We start from the raw sequence: 24,629 nt of genomic DNA, 5'->3' as shown, positions 1-24,629 counted from the left end.
AATCATAATCAAAACCTTCTTATGCAAATAAAAAAGCTTAAAAGTGACAAGAAGTCACTAAAAGACAAGTTAGAACAACTTATCTCAAAAGAAGCATCAAAGTCTTCAGAAAAAGTAGTCCAAGTTGAAGAAAGGGAAACCAACATAGATCCCATTACTCTCACAGTTTCGACAAATACAAATCCAATTGAACTGAAGACATATTCAAATGTTGCAGTTCAAACAACAAAAATATCAGATGAAAATCCAATAATTAAACAAATGACTCTTGTACCTGAAGGGAATCATATACTTCCAATAAATCAAGAAATTGCCACAAACAGGTTAAGGGAAGATCAGATCATGAGAACTCCTTATTGACATTCGAATCACAAGAGCAGACATCTCAATCAATCCATGTATTTGTATCATTCAGAACATAAACAACAAACTTATGTTCCGAAGAATACTAAAGTTTGCACAATCTAATCTTCTGATGACAATTCATCACAAGTTTCATGTAACCGCAAGATTCCACAAAAGATTGATTTATGATGGTTAGATCCTTTTTCAGTTCAACAATTTTGTTTGTCACTCAAAGGATCCTATCATCTTGTATCATCGAAAATGACAAATCGAAGATTTCTGAAAAATGCGAGTAGATTACAAGAGAAAGAAACAGATGATACGGCTTGTCAACAATAAGCTTTGAAGACAACTTTCTGAAGAGGAAGGCAATGTTATGAATAAAATATATATAAAATAATATAAATAAATATAAATAATAACAATCATAAATAATGAATAATTAACTAATAATTAGTATTAAAGGGTCATGTCTGTAAGGACATGACCATTCATGAATGGGTACCTACCTAACTATATAAACGAGACCCTCAGTGGTAATCAAATCATTGTCTCATATCCTTTATATATATATATATATATATATAATGATGGATATTTATGTATATCAGATATTCTAGGTATTCTGCTGCGTATACGAACTTTGTTTGTTACACTACTTTTGGGTGACATGCGAGCACTTTCTATTTTTAGCATTACTTGCATGTCAATTTTGATCACGGTTTTGGATTCCTTACAGACAAAGAAATCCAATGAGTATGGTTTCATGGGATTCTAAGCACTTTCTATTCTTAGCAGTGATTGCATGTTAGATCTGGTTACATATTCAATCTTCCCAATGAGATTTGAGTCTAATGAAGGTGTTTTCAACAAAATCCAACATATTCCTATTTCTAGTTGTCTTGGCATGGCACTACTAATAGCATATTGAGGTTCCCCAAGAGATTTTGAGTCTGATGAGTATAATATTGCGGACATGCAAACAATTTTCTATTTTTAAGAGTGCCTATGTTTAGGTGTGTTATATATGGTAGGGTTCCCCTATCTTCCTCTAACATTTTCTACCTTTTCCTATTTTTGAGGGAGACTGCTATGTTTGGCATATCTATTTATAGCAGGGTGACATGTCGCATCTCATGGAATGGACAGGTGGCTAGATTTACAAATGAGTTATTAGTGATGTGGCGAGATTTACAGGTGTGACGAGGTAATATTGGCAATTTATTTTTCCTCCACCCTATTTTCTCTCTCCTAGTGCGCATTGGTCTCCTATTTTCCCTCCTACTTGGACTCCTTTTCTTACTCCCTTTTTTCCTCAACAGAAAAAAGCATATCTTTTTTTTTCTTAACTCGAATGCACTAAAATTATGTCAAGTCGAATTAGCCAAAAATGCTTTGAGGATATTTTTATCATGGATGGAATTTACTCAATATGCTCCAAGATGCTTCTACCCAAGTCAAATGAACTAAAATCATGCTCAAAGATATTTTTATCTCGCGAAAACTCAAAGATACTTCAGTTAAACTCAAACATATGCCACTTCACCCAATTTTCTTCTCTAATCTAAGTTTAGTTGTCTCTACATGCTTTTTCCATGTGCCAAATTTGGGGAATTTGTCCTCCTACATTGCCTATGCAAATTAGAGGAATTAGTGGGAAGGGTGGGGGAGGAGCGGAGTTTTATACATACAAGCGTAGGCCTTGTTCACAATTGGAATTGTCTTGAGTGAGTATCAATAATACTCTTTTGTCTCCATCATTCTTTCTCTTCTCTATTCTAGCTCTTTATTTTGTTGTGTCTAAATATCATTGTCGTCAATTCTCCAAGTCATCTTGGTGTAGCCAACCTCTTGGATTTTGCGGAATAAAGCTCACTTTTGATCCACTCTGGGTTTGTGTGAATGCTTCAATGGTGTCTTATGCAATTTGGTAAAAGTTTTTAAGATATTTTATTTGGTGAAATATCTCCTTTAAATACGCTTTCTACCTATCTGTTTTCCATATAAAAAGCTGAATTGCTAGAGATATTCCACATATTAAATGCAAAGAGTTTTATAAACTTGTTTGGTCACTAACTTGCTGGCCAAACAACCATTGCTTTGTTGTTTTCTTCTTTGTGTTATATTGTAGGTTTATAGGTGAAAACAACACTTGCTAAGACTATTGAAGAATGTAACTAGGTTCGGTCTTCATAATTGTATTCGAGTCATAATGAAATGTATTTATCAAAGAAATGATTATTATTATTAATATACTTATTAAAGCATGGGTTTCATGCTTGGGTCATCATGTTTTAGGTCAAAGTCCCCATTGAGGACTTCTAGGTTTTGTCTTGAGCCATTGGAGTCATTGTCCATTTAAAGAGACCCTTCTTGGACTTTTGAATCATGTAAAAAGATTTATTATTGAGTCAAATAAGTTATTTGTCACCTCCACACCAAGTCGATCTCAAGGAGATCAAGTCAGCCTCAAACAGGGTAATTCGACCTCACCAAAAGGGTATATATACAAGCAGTTCGAATTCATTTGGAGACACTCACTCACAAGTTCGATATCCAAGAGAAAGAGAAAAAAAAAAGTGGGAAGTTGCAGAAGAAGGAGAATAATTGTTGGAAGCTCGAAATTTTGGAACATGTTGCTCACACGTGTGAAATTGTTGGTTTACTTCTGGAAGATCGAAGTTTTTACTAGGTCAAAGATTCTGTTGGATTGAAGTTTTTGCTGGGGTAACTGCTAGGTCGAAGATTTTGTTGGGTTGTTGCTGGGTCGAAGATTTTACTGGGCTACTGCTGGATCGAAGTTCTATTGCTCCATCTAGGTCGAAGTTGTTATCATCTACAGAAGAAGGAAAGGGTTGACTTGGTGTGGAGGAAGTTTGTGTCTAGGTCAAGAAGTCTTGGATCATCTCGTGAAATTATTAAGGAAGAGTTGTTGACTGGGTTTTCCCCTAGATAAGGGTTTTTCCCTGGTTGTCCGCCTACATCTAGTGTCTGTGATCTTTGTGCTATTGTTTTGGTAATTGCTTAATGAACTAAAGATAAAAGAGGAACATAAGAATATCACAAGTAATTATCAATATAAAGAAAATATTTCTGTCTTTCTAATTTTCTAACATGGTTTCAGAGCTAAGGTGAAGGAGGAAAAAGGCAGCTTGAAGATCTATTGAAAGAAGAATAAGGAGTTTTAAGAAGTTTGAATAAGGGTCATCAAAAGGGTCATATAAGAAGTCAAGCCTACCATCTTCAAGGACAATGTCTAACTCAATGAAGGGAGAAAACAAATTAGAAGGAGCATCCAACTACAGGGCATGGAAGAAGAGGATAGACCTCATCCTCGAGAAGAATAAAGTATTGGATTTAGTCAAAGGAAAAGTAAAGAAGCCTACAAATGAGTCAAGTGATGTAGAAAAGGCAAAGTTCAGGGAAACAAAAATATTGGCCATGACACTAATGGTGGATGGAATAAAGGATAACCTCATTCCATATATATCCAACATAGATTCTGCTCAAGAGATGTATGTTGAAGAATCCAGGACAAAGTAGTTAAGATAGGATTCTTCTATGAATGATAACAATTTGTGAAGCACTTTTACTTTTTCTTGTTAGCTTGATATTTTCCTTGTTATTAGTGTATGTTCTTTTACTTCATCAAACTACTACCAAAATACAAAAGACAAGAACACAAGATGTTGGCTCTCTGCCAGGGCAAAACCTCTCTCTCTTAGAGAGGAAAACCCTTTCTCAAATTTCTCTTATTGAAGCTTCTATTGAACAATGCCAAACCCTAGACCCTTGACAAGAATATCCTCCAAGCACAAGTCAAGCCCTTTGTTCTCCTTCTTCCGGCACTTCGTCTTCTGGCTCTTCGTCCTCCTTCTTCCGGCACTTCGTCTTCTAGCACTTTGTCCTCCTTCTTCTGGCACTTTGTCCTCCTTCCGGCACTTTGTTCTTCTTTCGGCAACTGATGATAGTCCTTGTTATGCTAGCTCTAGAAGAGATACTTCTCCTTGGTCCTTAGTGGACTCTTTCACATATGAGGAGGACCTTATCTCTTGCCCAACCGAGCTCTTTCTTGAGATATAGTTGCAGACTTGATATGACAGCAGTGCAACCCTATTTCTTCGCACGTGTGAGAGGATTCCTTATGTGATTGTCCTCTTCCTTCTTCGCTTTAGTGAGCTCCTTCTTCGCTTGAGTGGGAGGCCTTGTAGGCCTAGTTATCTAGCCCAAACAATGAGATATGGATGACTGTAGTAGAGCGCTGCTATGACAACAGAGAGACCCTCTATATCTTCGCACGTGTGACTGTAGTAGGCCTTAGGACAATCCTCTAAGGCTTGGTATATTTCCTTCTTCCTTCACTGCACTAGAGGCTCCTTTCGATGCTTCTTTTTCACCCTTACCTCGTCTTCTTATCTCACTGATTTCAGAGGTGATTTTTCACTTGTCGTTGGAGGAGTGGACAACCTTTATATATAGAGGTCTGTCCCTCCTTTAGGCCGACTTGACATTTAAACTTTGTTAAAATTGGCAACTAAACTCCATGTGGGTCACCTTATTTATGGTAGTTGACATTTTTCTTGGATTCCTCTCTTTGAGAGGTGTAGGATTGATCTAAATAGTAAAGATCATCCGATTCTGACATGTATTTATGAAGATATGAATTTATTTGTGCTATTTGACAATTTGTTAAGGTCGGCCTACAAGCAAATAACCCCAACTCAACCTCAACGTTGCATTATAAATAGAGGTGACCTGTAGTCATTTGACACACACATCTCTTGTGATCTCTCTCCACTCGTTTGGGTGTGGAAAGAGAGGTCTAGAGGGAGAGCCCTAGCTGCAGTCCTAAAGGAAGGAGACCTAGCCGCATGTGAAAAAGAGACTCAACCGCTGTTGAAGGGAAAAGCCTTAGACGTAGTCAAGGAGAAGCCATGCCCTAGCCGCAGTCGTAAAGAAGTCTTATCTGCAGTTAAAGGTAGAGATCTAGCCGCTGTCTAAGAAGACTCCCAAGCCGCAACAAAAGAAGCCCTAGCCGCAGACAAGAGGGAGGCTCCTATCCACAGCAAGCCGCAGTCAACGGGAGGCTACATACGCAGTCAAAGGAGGCTCCTATCCGCAGTCTAGAAGAAGGCCCTAATCCACTGTCCTAAGAGGCCCTAAATCCGCAGTCACAAAGAAGCCTAAAGTCACTGTCAATGGAGCCTTAATACACAGCTAAGTAAAGAACCTAAGCCGCAGCAAAGGTAGCCCTAAAACGCAACAATAAAGTGTCTTAACACAACATTAAGATGTGTGGATAGACAACGTGTTTGCTGTAGGTGACAACGTAATAAAGGGAGCTGTTCTAAGTATGTTTTAAGGACTGTTTGCTAGGCTAGGAAACCTCAATCATAAGGTAAAAGAATGCGTTGATCAGATTTTCTCTATAAGCTTAGAGCAAATTAGCGTTGTCTACAGTTGGGTGCTTGAAAGTGTTGATAGCTAAGTCAAGTTCTTGTAGGATAAAATATTGCTGCATTTGTTAATGTTTGGATGTTGGTTGATGAAGGATCGTAGGCCTATCTTACTACTGGGCTAGGCCGCAGGCCATAGCCAGCAACAAAGGTTGTTCTGAGGATTGCCTAACCAGACTTGGACAACATGGCAGTAGTGGAGGCTCTCCTTGGTACTTTGCAGCCTTTGAAGGCCTGATTGTATGAAGGATGAGGACTGAAGGTTGATGCCCTAACTCATGAAGCAGTGACAACTAGTGCAGCTTGAAGACAACAACGTTCTGGGAGATATATTGGGTCAAGGTTTAATTATGTTTGGCTCACTTGGATTGTTGATTTGGGGTAGCATCGGATGTTCTCTAGCCATGAAAATTGGTGGAGAGGCTAAAGCACATGAAATCTCCTAGACCCAGAAATGGTTTGGATAGATTGTACCCGGTTTGGGAGATGTTAAAATAATTAATATTTTTAATTGAGTTCCTAAGTCTAAACTTTAGGAAAAACAAAATATTAATGGGTATTAATATAAAACTGTGTTAGAAGGTTCCAAAAGTCATGGATCAAGCCAAATCTAATCTTAGCCGTTGATTAGAGATTTAATCTTGGCTGTTGAAGGACCAATAGGAAAAGTATAAGAGGAGGCTTGAGGGTCAATTGGAGAACACGCTAGAGTGATCAGTCATTCGATTTGCTAGAGTGGGGTTGCTAAGCAAAGTCGAATCAGTGATCAGTAGCGAGGGGTAGTGAGTACTAGACAGAGAGGCAGAGACAGTGCCAAGAGACCAGCGCAGAGGCAAAGAGTGAGAAGCAACAGCCAGAGCAGGCCACGCAAAGCCCAACAGAGATAGCGCAAAGGCCAGAGGGACTGCGTCATCCACGTAGAGAGCAGTTAGAGTGACGCAGAGGGTCCCAGAGGTTGCGCAGTGCCTCAAAGGGTTGACGCAGAGGGGTTTGGGGCTGACGCAGAGGCTAGAAGGGCCAACGCAGTGCTTCAGAGTCGCTGGAGAGGGTTTCGTGGGACAGGTTTTTTGAATACCTGTTTCCGAATAGAGAGGTATTGCTGCCAGTTATTTTTCTCTGTCGGGTGAGCTAGTTTGGCACCCAGTTGTACTCAAGGAAATACTGCATAATAATAAACCCTCAGAATAGCTGCATCGGTTTTCCCACATTGGGTTTTTCCGGGGACATTTGTCCAAAAATAACGATGTCACTTGTGTGTTTGTTTTCTTTCAGCTAATGATCTATAGATGTTGAGACTGTATTGTGTTTATTTCGTTATTTATATGTTTTAAATAACTTGTTCGAATTTAACAAGTAGAAGAAATAAGCCAGCAGAATACAGATTAAATTTCTAACGGAGAGACTTAGAAATTTCAACATGGATGAGCATCCTGTTGGTGCCACGTGGATGAAGGATTTAGACCTGTTTGGCTAGCATTGACCTCTTTGGTCAAGGTTTTAGTACTGTTGTCATAAAATCTCATATTTGTATATTTGTACTATCTCTCTCTCTGCTAAACTATTAAAGAATATAAGAAGAATTGATCAAGGGTTTCCCCATATTGGGGTTTGTCCCTGGCTGGTGCCACATCTTGTGTCCTCTTTTCTTGGCTTGTCTTCTACTGTTTATGTTTATGTTCTATTTGCGTTTTACTATCATGCTGATGTGATTGCTAATCTAGATATTGATATTGGGCTAATAAGAAAATTGAAGTAAATTGCTCTTAAGCATAGAACATACCAAAATTTAACATGGTATCAGAGGTGAGGTGAAGACAAAGCCCAAGCAAGAGTGAAAGAGCATTCACCGAAGACAGTTGGACAAGGTCAAAGGCTCAATGGGTTCCTCATCCCACTTCCCAGCTGAAGACAAGCTTTGTGAAAAGTCTAACTATCACGGATGGAAGATGTCTCTTGATCTGACATTGGAAGAACAAGAAGTGCTGGATTATGTGAAGGGTAAAATCCCTGAGCCTCCATCAAATGCATCGGCTGCTACAAAGAACAAGTACACCAAGGGTGAAGTCAAAGAAAAGAAGATTATCATAGATTCCATTGACAAGCGTATGGTGGCCTACATCTCCGATCTAAACACCTCCAAGGAGATCTATGACAAATTGGTAAGCATGTTCAAGGTTAGTGATGCAAATCAAATTTTGTTCCTCAAAATAAGTTGAAGGATATTAAGAAGGGAAAGGACGAGGATATTCAATCCTACTTCTTAAGGATCACTGAAATCAAGAATGATCTTCTATCAATTGGAGAAATCATATATGACAGGGAACCTACTATCACTACCCTCGGAGGACTCCCACCCGAGTGTTATATATTTAGGACCACTATTCTCAATAATGATCGAATTCCGCAATTTGAAGAATTGATGTCAAGATGCATTCAGGACGAAACCAGGATGGTGGAGCAAGAGATGCCTTCTAATAGAGGCAACCCCACTGCTTTCTCTGCTCATGCCAAAAGGAGAAACAATGCAGGGTCTAAAGGTCACTTCAATGGAAAGCCCAAATCTAAGGGTGGAAGGAAGGGCAGATGCTTTGCATGCAATAAGTTTGGCCACTATGCGAGGGAGTGTCCAAATCGAAGGGACACATCACATGATGATGATCACAATCATTTTAGGGGAAACTTCAACAACAATGATTGAAGGAATGACAGGTACAATGGAAAAGGAAAAAGGAATGCAAGACATCAAGGAAATGGTCAACCCTCCAAGAAAGCCAGGAACTCCATGTATGAAGAATCAAATGTTGTTTCTGATAAGCAAAAGGAGTATTATCTTATATCGACCCTCTCCACTACCTCTCCTCCGGACTCTTTGGCAAATTGGCTTATTGATAGTGGTGCCTCAAGGCACTTCACTGGATACAAGGAAGCTCTCTCTAATCTGATAGAGAAGGAAACAAACTTGGAGACGATGCCACCTATCCCGTAAAGGGTGTAGGGAATGTTACCCTTCAATTAAATCAGGGTAACATGATTCATTTACAAGAAGTTCCATATGTACCTGATCTCAAGAAGAACCTGGTGTCCATTTCGGCAATGGAAGACAAAGGTTACATGGTGGCATTCATTGATGGAAAGGTACGTGTTTGGAAAAGAATTTTAAAGATGCTTTTACTCTTGGGTTCAGGGTTGGCACTTTGTATCAAGTTGCAGGAAGTCCATTGGGGACCATGTTTTGTGATACATCTCTTCAATCTAAACTAAGGCACCGGAGGTTTGCCCGTCTTCTTTCCCTACCTGATGTGAGACATATGGTGACAGGGATGCCCGAGCTCAAAGAAGAGCATGGAGGTATATGTCTGGGATATACCGAGGGAAATCTTTTCACTAGGAGTAAAGCCAACCCAAACCTTTGCTTTAAGGTTGTGGATGATAGACCTCTCATACTGGTACCTTATGAGGACGACCTCTTTCTGACAGGTGCAGACCCTCTCATTTACAAACGTAAGAGGGAGTTGGATTCCGAATTTGGAATGGTGGACTGCAAGCCTGTGACTACCTCGATGGAGCTTAACTTTAAGAAGTTATGCGGTAGTGTTGCCGGACCTGAATTGGGTAATGCTTCTGAGTATCGTCAACTCATAGGAGCACTGATGTTCTTGGTGAACTCCCGTCCGGATATATGTTTTGCAGTTAGCATGTTGAGCCAATATATGGTTGAGCCTCATCACTCACATTGGATTGGTGCCAAGAATCTTCTGAGATATCTTTGGGGCACAATCACTCATGGACTGAGATACACTACCAGAGCTGTGAGGCTACATGGTTATTTTGATACTGATTGGGCAGGAAGTATGGTGGATCGCAAAAGCACTTCTGAGTGTTGTTTCTCTTTGGGTTCTGCTTCGATATCCTAGATGAGAAGGAAGCAGAAGTTGGTTGCTTTGAGCACCGCTAAGGCCGGATGCATAGTTGCGAGTATGGCCTCGTGTGAAGCTGTCTGGTTGGAGAAGCTCTTTAGTGAGTTGTCTGGACACGTGCTGGATACCACTGTGATCCTCTGTGACAACCAGAGTGGGATCCGATTATCAGAGAATCCTGTATTTCATGATCGCTCCCAGCACATAGACATCAGGTACCACTTTATTCGGGATATGGTACAACGAGGAGCAATAAGGCTCCATCACATTGGGATTGATGAGCAGGTCGCCGATATTCTGACGAAGCCCCAGGGAAAGGTCAAATTCTTCACTTTCCGAGAATGACTAGGATCTGTGGAGAGATCCTCTCTTGAGGGTCCTCTATGATATGGATATTGAGCTCTGGGAGCTTCGGGGGGCTTGGTGTACTTCTTGGAGCGATGAGCAACCATAGGGTGAGTGGTTCAGCCTTCCCCTAGTGGTCTGCTATGTAGGTAGGATGAGTGGTTCATCCTTCTCCTACTGAGACACAGTCATAGGGTGAGTGGTTCAGCCTTCCCCTAGTGATTTGTTGTGTATAGGGTGAGTGGTTCAGCCTTCCCCTGGGATACCCCATGGCGACATGTAGGCAAGATGAGTGGTTCATCCTTCTCCTGCTGAGACATCCTACCCATGCAGTCTGGGACTCATGGGAAGTACCTCTCATCTGGCCAATGAGTAGGGAAATGAGGATAGGGACCATAGTACTACCAATGGACGCATCGTGTACTACCGTACTCCCTATGCTAGGATGATATTGATCTGGGATCAATTGGAACTGACTTCAAGTCAGTAAGAGTGGTATGAGACACTCTCTTTATTTGGAACTGATTTCGGATCAGTAAGAGTGGTATGAGACACTCTCTTTATTTGGAACTGATTTCGGATCAGTAAGAGTGGTATGAGACACTCTCTTTATATGGGACTGACTTCGGGTCAGTAGAGAATGGTATGATACATTCTCGATCACTTCTTCTTCTTCATAGTTCAGTAGAGCAAAGCAGAGCAGTGCAGAGTAGTGCATTGATGGTAGAGATAGTACAGACGGGAAGATGGATTAGAAGATGGAGCTCTCCCTAGTTGAGAGGGAGTGTTAAAATTGGCAACTAGGGCCAAACTCCATGTGGGTCACCTTATTTATGGTCGCTGATATTTTTCTTGGATTCCTCTCTTTGAGAGGTGTAGGATTGATCTAAAGATCATCCGATTCCGACATGTATTTATGAAGATATGAATTTATTTGTGTTATTTGACAATTTGTCAAGGTCAGCCTGCAAGCAAATAACCCCGGCTCAACCTCAACGTTGCATTATAAATAGAGGTGACCTCTAGTCATTTGATACACACATCTCTTGTGATCTCTCTCCACTTGTTTGGGTTTTGGTGGAAAGAGAGGTCTAGAGGGAGAGCCCTAGCCGCAGTCCTAAAGGAAGGAGACCTAGCCGCAGGTGAAGAAGAGACTCAGCTGCAGTTGAAGGGGAAAGCCCTAGACGCAATCAAGGAGAAGCCATGCCCTAGCCGCAGTCATAAAGAAGTCTTATCTGCAGTCAAAGGGAGAGATCTAGTCGCTGTCTAAGAAGACTCCCAAGCCGCAACAAAAGATGCCCTAGCGTAGACAAGAGGGAGGCTCCTATCCACTGGAAGCCGCAGTCAACGGGAGGCTACATACGTAGTCAAAGGAGGCTCCTATCTACTGTCTAGAAGAAGGCCCTAATCTGTAGTTAGAGAAGGCCCTAATCCGATATCTTAAGAGGCCCTAAATCCGCAGTCACAAAGAAGCCTAAAGCCACTGGCAATGAAGCCCTAATACACAACTAAGTAAAGACCCTAAGCCGCAGCAAAGGTAGCCATAGAGCGCAACAATAAAGTGTCTTAACACGGCATTAAGATGCATGGATAGACAACGTGTTTGTTGTAGGTGACAACGTAATAAAGGGAGTTGTTCTAAGTATGTTTTAAGGACTGTTTGCTAGGCTGGGAAACCACAGTCATAAGGTAAAAGAATGCATTGATCAAATCTGCTCTATAAGCTCAAAACAAATCAACGTTGTCTACAGTTGGGTGCTTGAAAGTGTTGATAGCTAAGTCAAGTTCTTGTAGGATAAAATATTGCTGCATTGGTTAATGTTTGGATGTTGGTTGATGAAGGATCATAGGCCTATCTTACTGCTGGGCGAGGCCGCAGCCAGCAGCAAAGGCTTTTCTGAGGATTGCCTAACTAGACTTGGACAACATGGCAGTAGTGGAGTCTCTTCTTGGTACTCTGCAGCCTTTGAAGGCTTGACTGTATGAAGGATGAGGACTGAAGGTTGATGTCCTAACTCATGAACCAGTGACAGCTAGTGCAGTTTGAAGACAACAGCATTCTGAGAGATATATTGGGTTAAGGTTTAACTATGTTTAGCTCAGTTGGATGAGCATCTTGTTGATGCCACTTGGATGAAAGATTCAGTCTTGTTTGACCAACATTGACCTCTCTAGTCAAGGTTTTACTACTGCTGTCATAAAATCTCAGATTTGTATATTTGTACTATCTCTCTCTGCTGAACTATTGAAGAATATAAGAAGAATTGATTAAGGATTTCCCCACATTGGGGTTTGTCCTTGGCTGGTGCCACATCTTGTGTCCTCTTGTCTTGGCTTGTCTTCTACTGTTTATGTTTATGTTCTATCTACATTTTACTATCATGCTAAAGTGATTGCTAATCTAGATATTGATATTGGACTAATAAGAAAATTGAAGTAAATTGCTCGTAAGCATAGAACATACCAAAATTTAACAAACTTCGAATTGCCTCGTTTAATGATGTCATTGCATGGAGGAGACTTGTGACTTTGCTTGGAGGAATATCTTTGACTCTCATACATATATATACATGGTGTAACATGCCCTTAAGGGTCTTCAACATTTCTTTTGACTCTTTGACTTTCCTATAGCACTTACACATGTGCTAGACCTATCCAATGAGCAAGAAACTCATTGATATAAATGACAAAAATAATATTTCTTTTCTTTTATAAATACAAAGATCAAAATTACATTTATGAAGACCGAACCTAGTTACACTTTCTTAAACAATGTATGAGGCATTACCAAATTCTTCACTATCAAGAATCTTGGTCAAATAGCAAGTCTTAAGAATGAACTAAGATCTATAAAGACGACAAAAGAAGGCACTGTAGCATTCTTATTTGTGAGAATAGCTAGAATCAAAGATGAACTCCAGGCAATTGATGAGATAGTACCTGAAAAGGAGCTTGTAATCATTGCACTTCTAGGATTACCAACATCTTGGAGTGCCTTCTCATCAGGTCTCAACAGTTGGAAGGAAACTCCTACATTCGAACAACTATGGAATGCATGCAGTCAAGAAGAAGTCAAAATTTCTTTAGTAAGCAACAAAGAAAATGAAGAGGAGAAAGTTTCAAATGCCTATTCTGCTCATCACAAGAACAAAGGATCATTCAAGAAGTATAAAGGGCCTAGAAGATAGACCTATCTAAAATCGAATGCTACAATTGTCACAAGATGGGTCACTATAGAAGCGATTGTCCTGAGAATCCGAGGAATAGAAAGAGAAATAGGGATCAAGCAAATGTTGCTGAAGAAGGATCTCCAAAGAAGCACAATACCGAAGAATTGGAAATAAAGGACTTATACTACTAATTCCTTCTACTCTATGTTTTTGAATTATTTTGTATTTTGATTTCTAGCACTTATAGGTTTAACATGCTTTGGAAAAACATTGTTGAATTGTTTTGTTAAAGTTATAGGTATCCCTCGAGATTGGATTAAGAGGGAGCCCTCGCCATTTTCCAAAGATAAGTATCTTACTCGTATTATTTTATATTTGGTTTTCCTTTTCTATCTAGATGTGTTTACACTAGATGCTAATCACATTTCTTTTATATTTTCCTTGTTTAGGAAAATCTTGCTGATATGCTCAAGGGTTATGGAGAAGATCTCACAAGACAAAGCATTGGAATTGATGTCCTATAAGGTTTGTCTAGAAAAACAACTCAAAGGTATGTTTTAGATCATAAGTTTTGTTCTCTTCATGATAAAGGTATATTCATTTAAATTTGCTTGACATTACTAACAAGTGTTATGTCTAGGACTTTTGAATCATAGAGATTCTTGTTTGGGTGATTAATCATTAGATTGAATCTACCCTCATTAAAATCATTATGTTTGTGGAACCCTAATAGGTTCCCTATAAAACCCTAACCTAAGGGTATGTCAATGCTAATGTGAAAAACCCTAGTCTACTTAGGGTTACTAATGAAATCTAGAAAATACTATTCCTTTGATATTTGGGGTTTTAATAGTAATGTCATATTTGGAGTCTTAGTATTGTTATGGAAACCCTAGTCCTTTAGGGTTGGATGGTAATGTGCTCCTAGACCTTGAGGTTTTGGTAAATTAGGGTTTATGAGCAAAACCCTTATATATCAAGAGTAAGCTCCTAAGAATGAAACCCTAAATGTATGTTTGTCTATCTGATAAAAACCCTAGTCCAATCAAGATCGTTATATGTTTGCTTTTAAATGTATTAATATTTGTGTCTTGGGTTTATGTAATGGATACTATTTTGATATGCTTGTGCATGATTATGAAATCCTAGATATATGTGCTAACCTGTTTGTTGATAAGTTCTAGGGTTTGTAACTAAGCCCTAGTAGAAGTTTGATATCCTAGGATATAATGTGATGATATTGTTTCAAATATAATGATAAAATCTAGGGTTCATTACAAACCCTAGTAGAAGTTGGTCATTTAGTTGAAACCTTAGATTGTGTTGTGATTGATTTTGATTGTTGACATCTAAGGCTTAGTATCTCAAAAATGGAATCTAGGGTTTGCATTAAATCCTAGTAGAAGTCTAACATATGAATTCTAAAATTGTTAGATGCATTGTAAGTGTACTTGTTTGAATTGCTTCTAGGGTTTGCAATATATTATAGTAGAGTATGTCATATCTCTAGAAGAAATATTGAGGCCCTAGATATAATGAAGATTGTTATCTTGATTGAGTTGCTCGAAGTCTTGATGATGAAGTCTAGGGTTTATGACAAAACCCTAGCAAGAAATTGAAGTATAAAAGTATGTGTCTCTTGTTGATTATGAACCTAACTAAGTTTAGGTATTTAATGTCTAAAGTCTAATGCTTCCATTATTATATGATTCTGATATAGTTAACATCATGCTTCTATATATGTATTTGGTTGTACTTGCTGTCTAAGTTGTGCAGGTACATAATCTTCAAAATGATGAAGATGTTCATAAGTAAAGTTGATTTGATTGATAAGCATGATGAAGGAAGTTATATGAATGATGATGATTCTTCGATGTCATAGAAAGAAGTTGATCTCCCTAAGTTAAGAGGGAGCCTGGATAAAGGAAAGAGTATAACTCCCAAAGTTGAGAGGGAGGGTATATTATAGTCATGATGGATACCTTGAAGAAATTGGAGAATGCATATTGAGGTGCTGCTGAAAGAAGGAAAGCAGGATTTGGTTGCTGCATGTGAAGTAGGAAAGGAAATTGAATGATTGAAGAAACTGTTGTCAAGATTTGTTTGAGAAGCCTCTAAGTCCTATTGTGATAAAGTATGAAGCAGCATCAAGATGTCTAAACACCCCGAAGGTTTGTGTTTACTCATGAATATTTGAAAAGTTGTTATTGATTGGGGTTGTGACTTTTAAGGTAAATCTCATGAAGTTTTTGAAAATCATGCTTGAGGTTAGAGAGATTTGATGTTTTGAGGCATTGTGTGTGTAAAATGCCTGGGAGGACATCTGGCCGGCATATGTGTTGATGTCTAGTTCCTGAAGTAGTAGGGAGGGTGGCATTGGTCATAGAGCTTTGACCTTGCATTACGCACCTAGTTCCCTAGGTTGATGGTTAGCAAGTAAGCCTAATGGTACTTAGAGAGGTTGAAAGCTTTAGTCCATCTTAGTCCCACTCGGATAGATTTCCCTGGTCAGGAATCTAGTCTGTGGCACTGTAAGTGCCTAAACTCTTCATGGTTCATGTGTTTTGATATCTTCCATGTACTTGTATATGTATGTATGAATACCTCCCTAGTTAAGAGGAAGTGTTGAAGAATGTAACTAGGTTCAGTCTTTATAATTGTATTTGAGTCATAATGAAATGTATTTATCAAAGAAAGAATTATTATTATTAATATATTTATTAAAGAATGGGTTTCATGCTTGGGTCATCATGTTTTAGGTCAAAGTCCCCATTGAAGACTTCTAGGTTTTGTCTTGAGTCATTGGAGTCATTGTCCATTTAAAGAGACCCTTCTTGGACTTTTGAATCATGTAAAAGATTTATTATTGAGTCAAATAAGTTATTTGTCACCTCCACACCAAGTCGGCCTCACCAAAAGGGTATATATACATGCAGTTCAACTCATTTGGAGACACTTACTCACAAGTTCGATATCCAAGAGAAAGAGCAAAAAAAAAAGTGAGAAGTTGGAGAAGAAGGAGAAGAATTGTTGGAAGGTCGAAATTCTGAAACATCTCTCTCACACGTGTGAAATTGTTGGGTTACTTCTGGAAGATCGAAGTTTTTATTGGGTCAAGGTTTCTGTTGGATCGAAGCTTCTGTTGGGGTAATTACTTTGTTGAAGATTTTGTTGGGCTGCTACTGGGTCGAAGATTTTGCTGGGCTACTGCTGGATCGAAGTTCTGTTGCTGCATCTAGGTCGAAGTTGTTATCATCTATAGAAGGAAACGACTGACTTGGTGTGGAGGAAGTCTGTGTCTAGGTCAAGAAGTCTTCAATCATCTCATGAAATTATTAGGGAAGAGTTGTTGACTAGGTTTTCCCCTATATAGGGGTTTTTCCTTGGCTGTCCGCCTACATCTGGTGTCTGTGATCTTTGTGCCATTGTTTTGGTAATTTCTCAATGAACTAAAGATAAAAGAGGAACATGAGAAAACATAAGAATATCACAAGTAATTATCAATATAAAGAAGACCTTTCTGCTTTTCTGATTTTCTAACAAAGACTAGCGACATCCCCCCTGAGATTGTTACTCACTAGTGCAAATGAGGGCAGATTTGCTAGTGACACAAAGGGAAAATTTTAATATATGTTTTACGGAAGTTTTTTATTCCATATTCATCTGATAATTTAATTTCTGAAGGGGTAAAAATTTGTGCTAAAAATTCCAAATCTTGTTAGTCACCTTTTGCTAAGTGATTTACTAAAGCATCATTAGTTATTATAGTTAGATGACATATGTATTATAAACCACCTCATGAACGAAATATAACTTATAAGGCGGTGTTCTGCAATATTATATGAAACAACTCCATTTTGAACAGAGTATTATTATCCACATCTCCCATTTATGTGTGTATTCATTTTTAACAGATTTGATTTTCAAAGTGGTGCTAAGATGAACATATGGTGTACAATTGCACAATCCTCTTGACACAGTTAATCACACTGCAATTAGTTTGGTAACCTTTATGTGGCTTGATATAAGACTGCTACATACACAGTATATTATATTCCACGTCCCCTTTAAAGTTGTATTGTACCCTAGAAATTGTGAGTGTCTTGGTATAATACTGGAAGACCATTGCAGAGATAATATATTATTTTCTATGTCCTCTTTGAAATTTGAATGTAGCCTAAAACTTTATCAAATTGTTGATTGTTGTATGATGATATTGATGCTTAACCCGGGCAATCTTGTTTTGGTATGTATTTCCATTTCTCAGTCCACCTTGTAAAACATAATGTTTTAACTTTTTTCCCAAGGAAAAATCGTAATTTTATTAATGAATACAAAATTCCATCATCTAGTCAAAGACTGATGATCGTAAGTTCATCCAAAATAATCAACTAACAGATGAAGAAAAAAGGTTAACCTTTTCTCCATTTCTTCTTTTCGACCTTCCGCCATTCTCCTTGAGATGGCGTGGATGAGACAATAGCTAGCTGATTTCCTTCAATTCTTGTAATTTCCTTGTCCGAATCAGAATTATCAGATGCATGGTGCCGTTTGTAGCCGCCAATGTCCTTTGCTTCAGGTATCCTTACTAGCTGTGCCGCAGTGACCTATAAATCTGTTGGTTCTTGAGATGCTTCCCCCTTTTCTTCTCTCTTGTGTATTCTGATTTTCCAAATTGGAATTGGGATCCTTTTCAGCTTCATCCTCTTCCTCATTCGGCTCATAAGATGGAAATTGCCATCCTTTGGGTTGCTTTCCTGGTTTCTTCTTCCTTCGCAACTCTTTCTTGGCATCAGGGCATGTGTTTTGTAGATGTCCTGTTTGTCGACATATTCTACATCTGAAGGCTGTATTCTTGAAATCTAGGAGTTGTGTCCAGCTCTGCTTGTTGTGGGACAAGCGAATGCGATCTGGCAGGCCTTTACTGAGGTCCACCTCCACACATATTCCTGTGAATGTATAAATTCGTTCTTCCATTCTTTGAGTGTCTGTCTTAATGAATCGTCCTAAGAGATTCCCAGTGCCTTCTAGTACTTGGGGATGCCAAAAGTGAAGGGGGAGATTATGAAGCCTAACCCAAACCGGCATTCTTGATACAATCATGGTGTTTGCGTCAAAATATGGGAACCATGGGGTAATAAACAGTCCCGTCGAACCCCAAAACCATGGGCCTTCCTGAAGGATAATTTCACGATCCTCCGATGGTGCAAACTTTACGATGAAGAATCCTTTGAAGCAAATGTGTATTTCACAGTTAGTTGTCCAATTTGTGAAGATCCAATGGAAAAGATCCATTGGTTTTGGCCAGAAATTGTTAAATCTGTAGATGATGGCTTGAGCTTCATAAGTTTTGTAGAGATCGTTTGTTTCAGGAAGATCTATGTTCAGTTTTGGGACATGATTCAATTGCTCCATTATGTAGGGACTGGGAGTGTTGTGTGTATGTTCTGGTTTTGCTTTAGCTGCTGATTCCCCTTGGAGAATGTTTTTGTAGGAGAGACCACCATTTATACGTTCTTGGTTCGGTTCGGTACCCTTGGGTAAGCTAGAGCCAGCAACCCCTCCTGCTGCCTTTGATTTACTTGATCCCGCTGCACCACCTCTCAGCCTCAGATTTAGGATGATGGTGGCCGCAGGAAGAATGTTGTATTCATGAAGACTCCGATCATCCTGCAGAGATCTTCCAGCACAGATCAGGTTTTGCAGGTGTGATGGATAGCCCAGATTGTGCATGATTTGTAAAACATAATGTTGATACAATAGCTACAAACATATATTGTTTTCCTCAACAGTTACTGTACATTTTGGATGTTTTTGCTTCCTTGGCCTAACCTTGCTCATTCTATGAATGCCCCTGTTGCCTGAATAGTCCTTTGTGGTATTGTGAATGTTGTATTAGTTTGGAGAGGTTGCAGGTAGTGACAGTATCTTTATATGCTACCTTTTCTTTGGAAATATATTCTTGAAATGTTCCCTATGCTTATAAATTAGGTACATCATGCCTCTGCATTTTTACCAAGTATCTTTTGACAAGTTTTAACATTTGAGCTACTTGAAATCCAGAATGAACTAGAATTTTTCATTGTTGTGCGTGTGTTCTGTATGGGAGAGTTTGCATCCAGAAATTTGACCACATATTTTACTGATTCATGTTAAAATATCTGCATGTTTGTGAACTAGTTGAAGTCTTATTAGCCTCATTTGTTGACATTGCAGGGCAGGGAAGAAGGTTTATGCTTGGACTGTGGATGATATTGAATCCATGCAAAAGATGCTTCTTGTAGGAGTGGATAGCATTATCACAAGTCAGCCTAACTCACTTCAGAAAATGATAGAATATATCAGAAACCAATGTATGGGTGTTGGGTTCTAATCAATTGTGGAAAGTTTTGAGTCTTGGCTATGCAGCTATTATAGATAGGGGAGATGAAGCATAAATATGACATTACATTTGAGTTCAGTACCTTCTCGTAGAAAGCAATGTGAATGGCAACCAATCTGGTTCTAAAATTCTACCTGTCAGGGAGCAAGTCACGAATGTATCCAGAGGAGAAAGTGCTTATAACCTTAAATTTATTTTCTCAGAAAGAACTATATCTCATCACGAAGATGCTTGGAACCATTTACTTCAGAGTTTTTTGGAAGAGAAGTGTTAATTTCCTTCAATACATTGTCTTGTAAAGATAAATATTGCTAGGAAGATGCCTGGAGTTGTGTATCTCAAAGTTTCAATACCTGAATGAAGGTAAAGGCTGTAATGCCCCAAGAAATCTTGTTTTATAGCTATCTGTGATATGAGACTTTTGGTGTGGGCATGAAAAAGCGACCCATTATTTACAACTATTCACTATTTTTCAATTTTGAGGTACCCCTTTTTAGATTTATGTTGTGTTGAAATTACAAGTAATGTTTAGATGCTTCCCCTTCAACATCTACAATTTCTTTTCCCAGTGACTCTTATAAATTGAATGTTGTAGATTGCAAAACATTTGCAGGATGCTATGTTATATGTAGGCACAACTCAACAAAACTGAACTCCAAGCACAGAAACTATGTGCTCCTTGGGACAATCTTCAACATCAGGATTGTCTTGTATTGCAGGAGGAAATTCTCATTCTTACTATGAGGTCTGGAATATGCTCTTAATTTTTCGAGCCTGTCTTGAGCAAAGTAATATCGTCTCTATTGCTCTGCATTGAACTTCTAGTCTTTGTATTACATACATTAATTGTTTAATTGAAAACAATTTTCTTGTGATCAGCTCTATTGCAAAGGCATTCAGGATGGTTTATAAGGGAATATCACTCTACAAATGTCATATGGTCTACATTAGCAGACTATTGCATTTATCTATATGAACTGTTTCATGGGGTTGAAAAGAGACGTGAGGCATCTAGAGCTTAACAAATTCTTTTGGAGCTAGTGCTGTTCACTCTCGAAATATTGAAATAAGAAGTAAAACTATATATTTATTAGAGTAGGATTGCCGGTTTCGATAAGAAATTATTGTTGCTAGTTCACACTCAACAGCATATCTTCAATTTTCAACTCTATTGCACCGGTGTATATCCAAGGTACATGAAAGGTATAAATGCTCTCGTCTAGGTAGAAAAGCTATAAATAGCCATTGTATATTTTTCATCAATGAGGTTAATCTTGTCCCCTAATTTCCAATAAATTCCGAGACTGGCCATGGATGCCTCTTTGGAATTTCAAGCATACCTAATTGGAGTAGAAAACTCTGATGTTCTCTGAATATATATATATATATATATATATATATATATATATCTATATATATTAAGTGATCTCTTTTTACAAGGAGGGCCCTGGCTTAAATAAGCCCTTGGGCGTTGTTACCCACCATTTTGTGGGTGATATCCCTAGGAGAAAATTTTGCTCCAAGATGGTCCTCAGCCGACATCCAACAACCCCTTGCAACCACCAACTATCTCATTGTGCCATTTCTCTGCCACCTGAGCCAGCCATGTGGTCCTTCACCTGTCTGCCGTGATCGCATGTTAGAAGGTGGGCCTCCCGAACCTAAAGGTGTGCCTTGTCATTTGGTAATGAAGTATTGTAGTTTGCTTATCATGGACACTTCTGGGCATGGATTAATTGGGGGATTCAACAAAAAGAATCTGCTAGGTTTGTGCTCTTGTTCCCTAGAACCCTTTTGGATATTAACCTTGGATTCTAGTCCCGTGGGATCTCTTTTACTGACCATTTGGCTTTAGGGATGGTATTTCACGGGAAACCCTAATTTTGGTTGTATAGTCCTGCTCCCTCATCCACATATATTGCCCCCTTCCCACTCATTATAACCGCATTCATCATTTCTCCCACCTCGGTCCACATTCCTCTCTTGGGTCCATATAGGGCTAGCTCTCCCCTTCCTCTTGCCCACACCTTCAGTTGGGCCTGCAATGATGCCCCGGAGGTTGATGCAGTTAAAAAGAAAAGTAAAAGCATAATTGGCCACACTCAATAGGAAATGTACCACAAAATTCAAAAGATGGTTGGGACAAACACATTTAGCACATGGGAAAAAGCCAATACATGAGCTCTATCTCATCATCATGACCATCACCTTGGTTCTTATAGGTTCTATAAGCCTCCATTATATAGGAACCCATGATTGTCCCAACCCCTGGTGGGCAATGAACGGCCCTACCTTAAAAGGGGGTATCTACTGCTATATCTTACACATCATGCTCTTACCCCTTGAGCCCGGAGCAGTGAATTAAAGAAAGATCATAAAAAACAAAAGGTATATAAAGAAAGGTGGAAAAGATCAAGGCCGAGGCACCTCATGTACCACGATTGCTCCCTCCTATACATTATATACCCAAGTGTGAGTTTCCTTTTTACTAGCTACCCTTGTACCCCAGCATGTGGCCTCGGGCTACCCCTTTTCATTCCTTACTCCATTAATCTCCTTATCACATGGCACCAACTTTTAAAGGATCTGCCATAAACATACTATCCCCTTTAGAAGTAGAAACCTCTTAATGGGATACTTGGTTAACACCATTTGGAGCTTGGAGACATTAGCACATGCCAAAGCCCATTAGGCAGACCATTATGAAGTCTCCACTTGTGGTCCATGGTCTGTAAGCTCTTTTACTCGATTTCCTTGATGACTTGTTGTACTGGAAGGCTAGGGGACACATTGGATCTTATGTAGGATTGCAGGTGGTCTCCATCTTGGGTTTGGTCTCCTTATACAGGGTCCTAGTGCTATAGAGGGCTACATTGGCACATGTAGGGTGTGTGTTGAGACCCATGGGCCTCCACAGCAATAGACAACACTCCATGGATATCTAGAGATGTTCACAGATTAATCGATATTTACCAATTGGATGAAGAAGATGCACCTGGTTCACCTTTGCCCATCCAACCCCATAATTATACCATGCACTTGGCAGATGACCCAAGACTTGTATGTTGATGTGGAATCACTTACACCATCATCTAAGCCCTTACTGATGGTCTACAAGCATCTTCGACTTACTTGGAGACCCATGAGGTCACTTGTGTACCCTCAAAGCCATTGGGAGCACCACAGGTTTATTATGTGGAGAAAAAGGGACCAATCCCTTGTCCATTACTTTTGGAAGTCCAACTCATCGTTTTGACACTTACAGACTTCATTAAGCCTCTTAGTGTTGAGAAATCTAGGGCATTCAAAGATAACTATTTCTCTGCTTGATAATTGCTTGTGACGCATTTTTACTTCTTAATCTTAGTCTTTTGTTTGTTAGCTTATTGATGTGTTCTTTTACCAAGACAATAACCAATATAAAAGACAAGTGACACAATATGTAGGCTTCTCCAATCGGGGCCAAAACCTCTCACCTTTTGAGAGGAAAAACCGATCAAAATTCTTCTTCTAGATCTTCAATTGATAAGTACCAAGACCATGGCACAAACCCCTGACTCTAGTATCCTCTCAAGAACCTTGTCACTAACCTTGATGCTCTACCTCTTCCTTTCCTCGCCTTTCTTCTTGACCTTGAACTACTTCACCTCGGCTCCTTCTATAGAAACTCAGTCTCTATCTTTTCTACTACACCTTCACAACTTCCCTAGAGAATCTCGGTCTCTATATTTTCTACTACACCTTCACAACTTCTCTAGAGAATGTCGGTCTCTAGGTCTTCTATAGAGAAACTCGGTCTCTACTTTGATCACCCAGAAGATACCTTCCTTCGCTATCCCAAAAGAAATACTACATTGCAAGTCCTAGAAGAATCCTTCTTCGTATGCCCAGAAGAATCCTATCTACTGCCTCCTTCGTTGATCCAAAAGATCCCTTCTTCGTTGCCCCAAAAGAGTGACTTTCATAACCCTAGAGGAAACCCTTTTGTTGATTTTTGGTAGCATTGGATGTGCTCTAAGCCTCAAAATTTGTAGGTAGGCTAGGACACATGTATTCCACAATATCTAGAAATATTTTTGGGAAATTCCACTCGTGATTATTTTTAATGGGTGCCTAAGTCTAAACTTAGGAAATTAAAATAATTAAAGGATATTAATTAAACTAGGGGTGAAACTTCTAGAAGAAGACGGGGATCGAGTCCAAATGATCTGAGCCATTGATTGGAATCTAATTTGGGTCGTTGATTACTCAACTGGAGGATTATAAGAGGAGGACTTCGATGGGCATTTTCCCACATTGGGTTTTTCTGGGGACATTTGTCCAAAAATAACGGTGTCACTTGTGTTGTGTATTTCTTTCTTGCTCAGTTCTTGTTTCCACATATACTTTTAAATAGTGAAGGCTGTAGTTGTATTTACTTCGATATTTACAGTAGAACATAGTAAATAACTTGCATGGATTAACAAGTAGAAGAAGTGATATCAAATTGCTGCATTAGGGATTCGCGGTTTCTCGGATTTTCACTCCTTTCACTACCTTTACTTCGCACTTTCTTCTACACCCTTCTTCGTACTTCTCTTAGACCGAAATCAGATCGAATTTCTTGCCTTGAATGGAGGCCGAGTTCTCCTATATATACACCTCCTCACTGGGTCTTTAGGCCGACTTGACAGCTGGAGTTAGGCCAACTTGTTCTAGCAGTTTCTTCATCGTTTGTAGGCCGACTTGAAGAGGTTAGGTGACAAGTTCTTGGAGGATACTTTACATAGACAATATTGACCTTTTACAAAGTGTAACATGACTTCATTTACATGACAATGACTCTTACATTTTATGACTAGATGATAAATAAATCCTAAAGACTCTCAATGGGAGTCTTGACTCAAAAAAAAAATCCCTTGCTCATGAAACCCATGAAGCAAGTCAATATAATAATTTTATTTTTCTTATTTACATCTCATTACATAAAATCATAATTACATGTCATTATGAAGACCGAACCTAGTTACACTTT

At 39.1% G+C, this 24,629-nt stretch overlaps 1 protein-coding gene across 4 annotated transcripts in view; it reads left to right on the top strand.

Annotated features, from left to right (window-relative positions):
* LOC149184091 (glycerophosphodiester phosphodiesterase GDPD4-like) overlaps nucleotides 1–20,115 on the top strand; it is a 257,656-nt gene extending 237,541 nt beyond the window's left edge. The window contains exons 9-10 of one of the 4 annotated variants that reach the window (XR_016257226.1): nucleotides 18,728–18,939; nucleotides 19,450–19,519. Coding sequence is in view for 3 of the 4 variants with exons in the window: in XM_089417398.1 (XP_089273524.1) it covers nucleotides 13,683–13,783; nucleotides 19,450–19,517 (169 nt within the window). In the remaining variant the exon portion in view is untranslated. Of the gene's footprint in view, nucleotides 1–13,682; nucleotides 13,784–18,727; nucleotides 18,940–19,449 lie in introns of all 4 variants that reach the window. The other 3 variants (XM_089417400.1, XM_089417398.1, XM_089417399.1) reach the window with 3 other exon arrangements.
* The last annotated feature ends 4,514 nt before the right edge of the window (nucleotides 20,116–24,629 follow it).

Source organism: Pinus tabuliformis, chromosome 3_2, assembly GCF_031772625.1.
Source record: "Pinus tabuliformis cultivar Carrire ecotype Pingquan chromosome 3_2, CPIR1, whole genome shotgun sequence".
Taxonomy (NCBI): Eukaryota; Viridiplantae; Streptophyta; class Pinopsida; order Pinales; family Pinaceae; genus Pinus; species Pinus tabuliformis.
The sequence above is the reverse complement of the archived record's forward strand: the minus strand, read 5'-3'. Positions and strand labels throughout refer to the sequence as shown.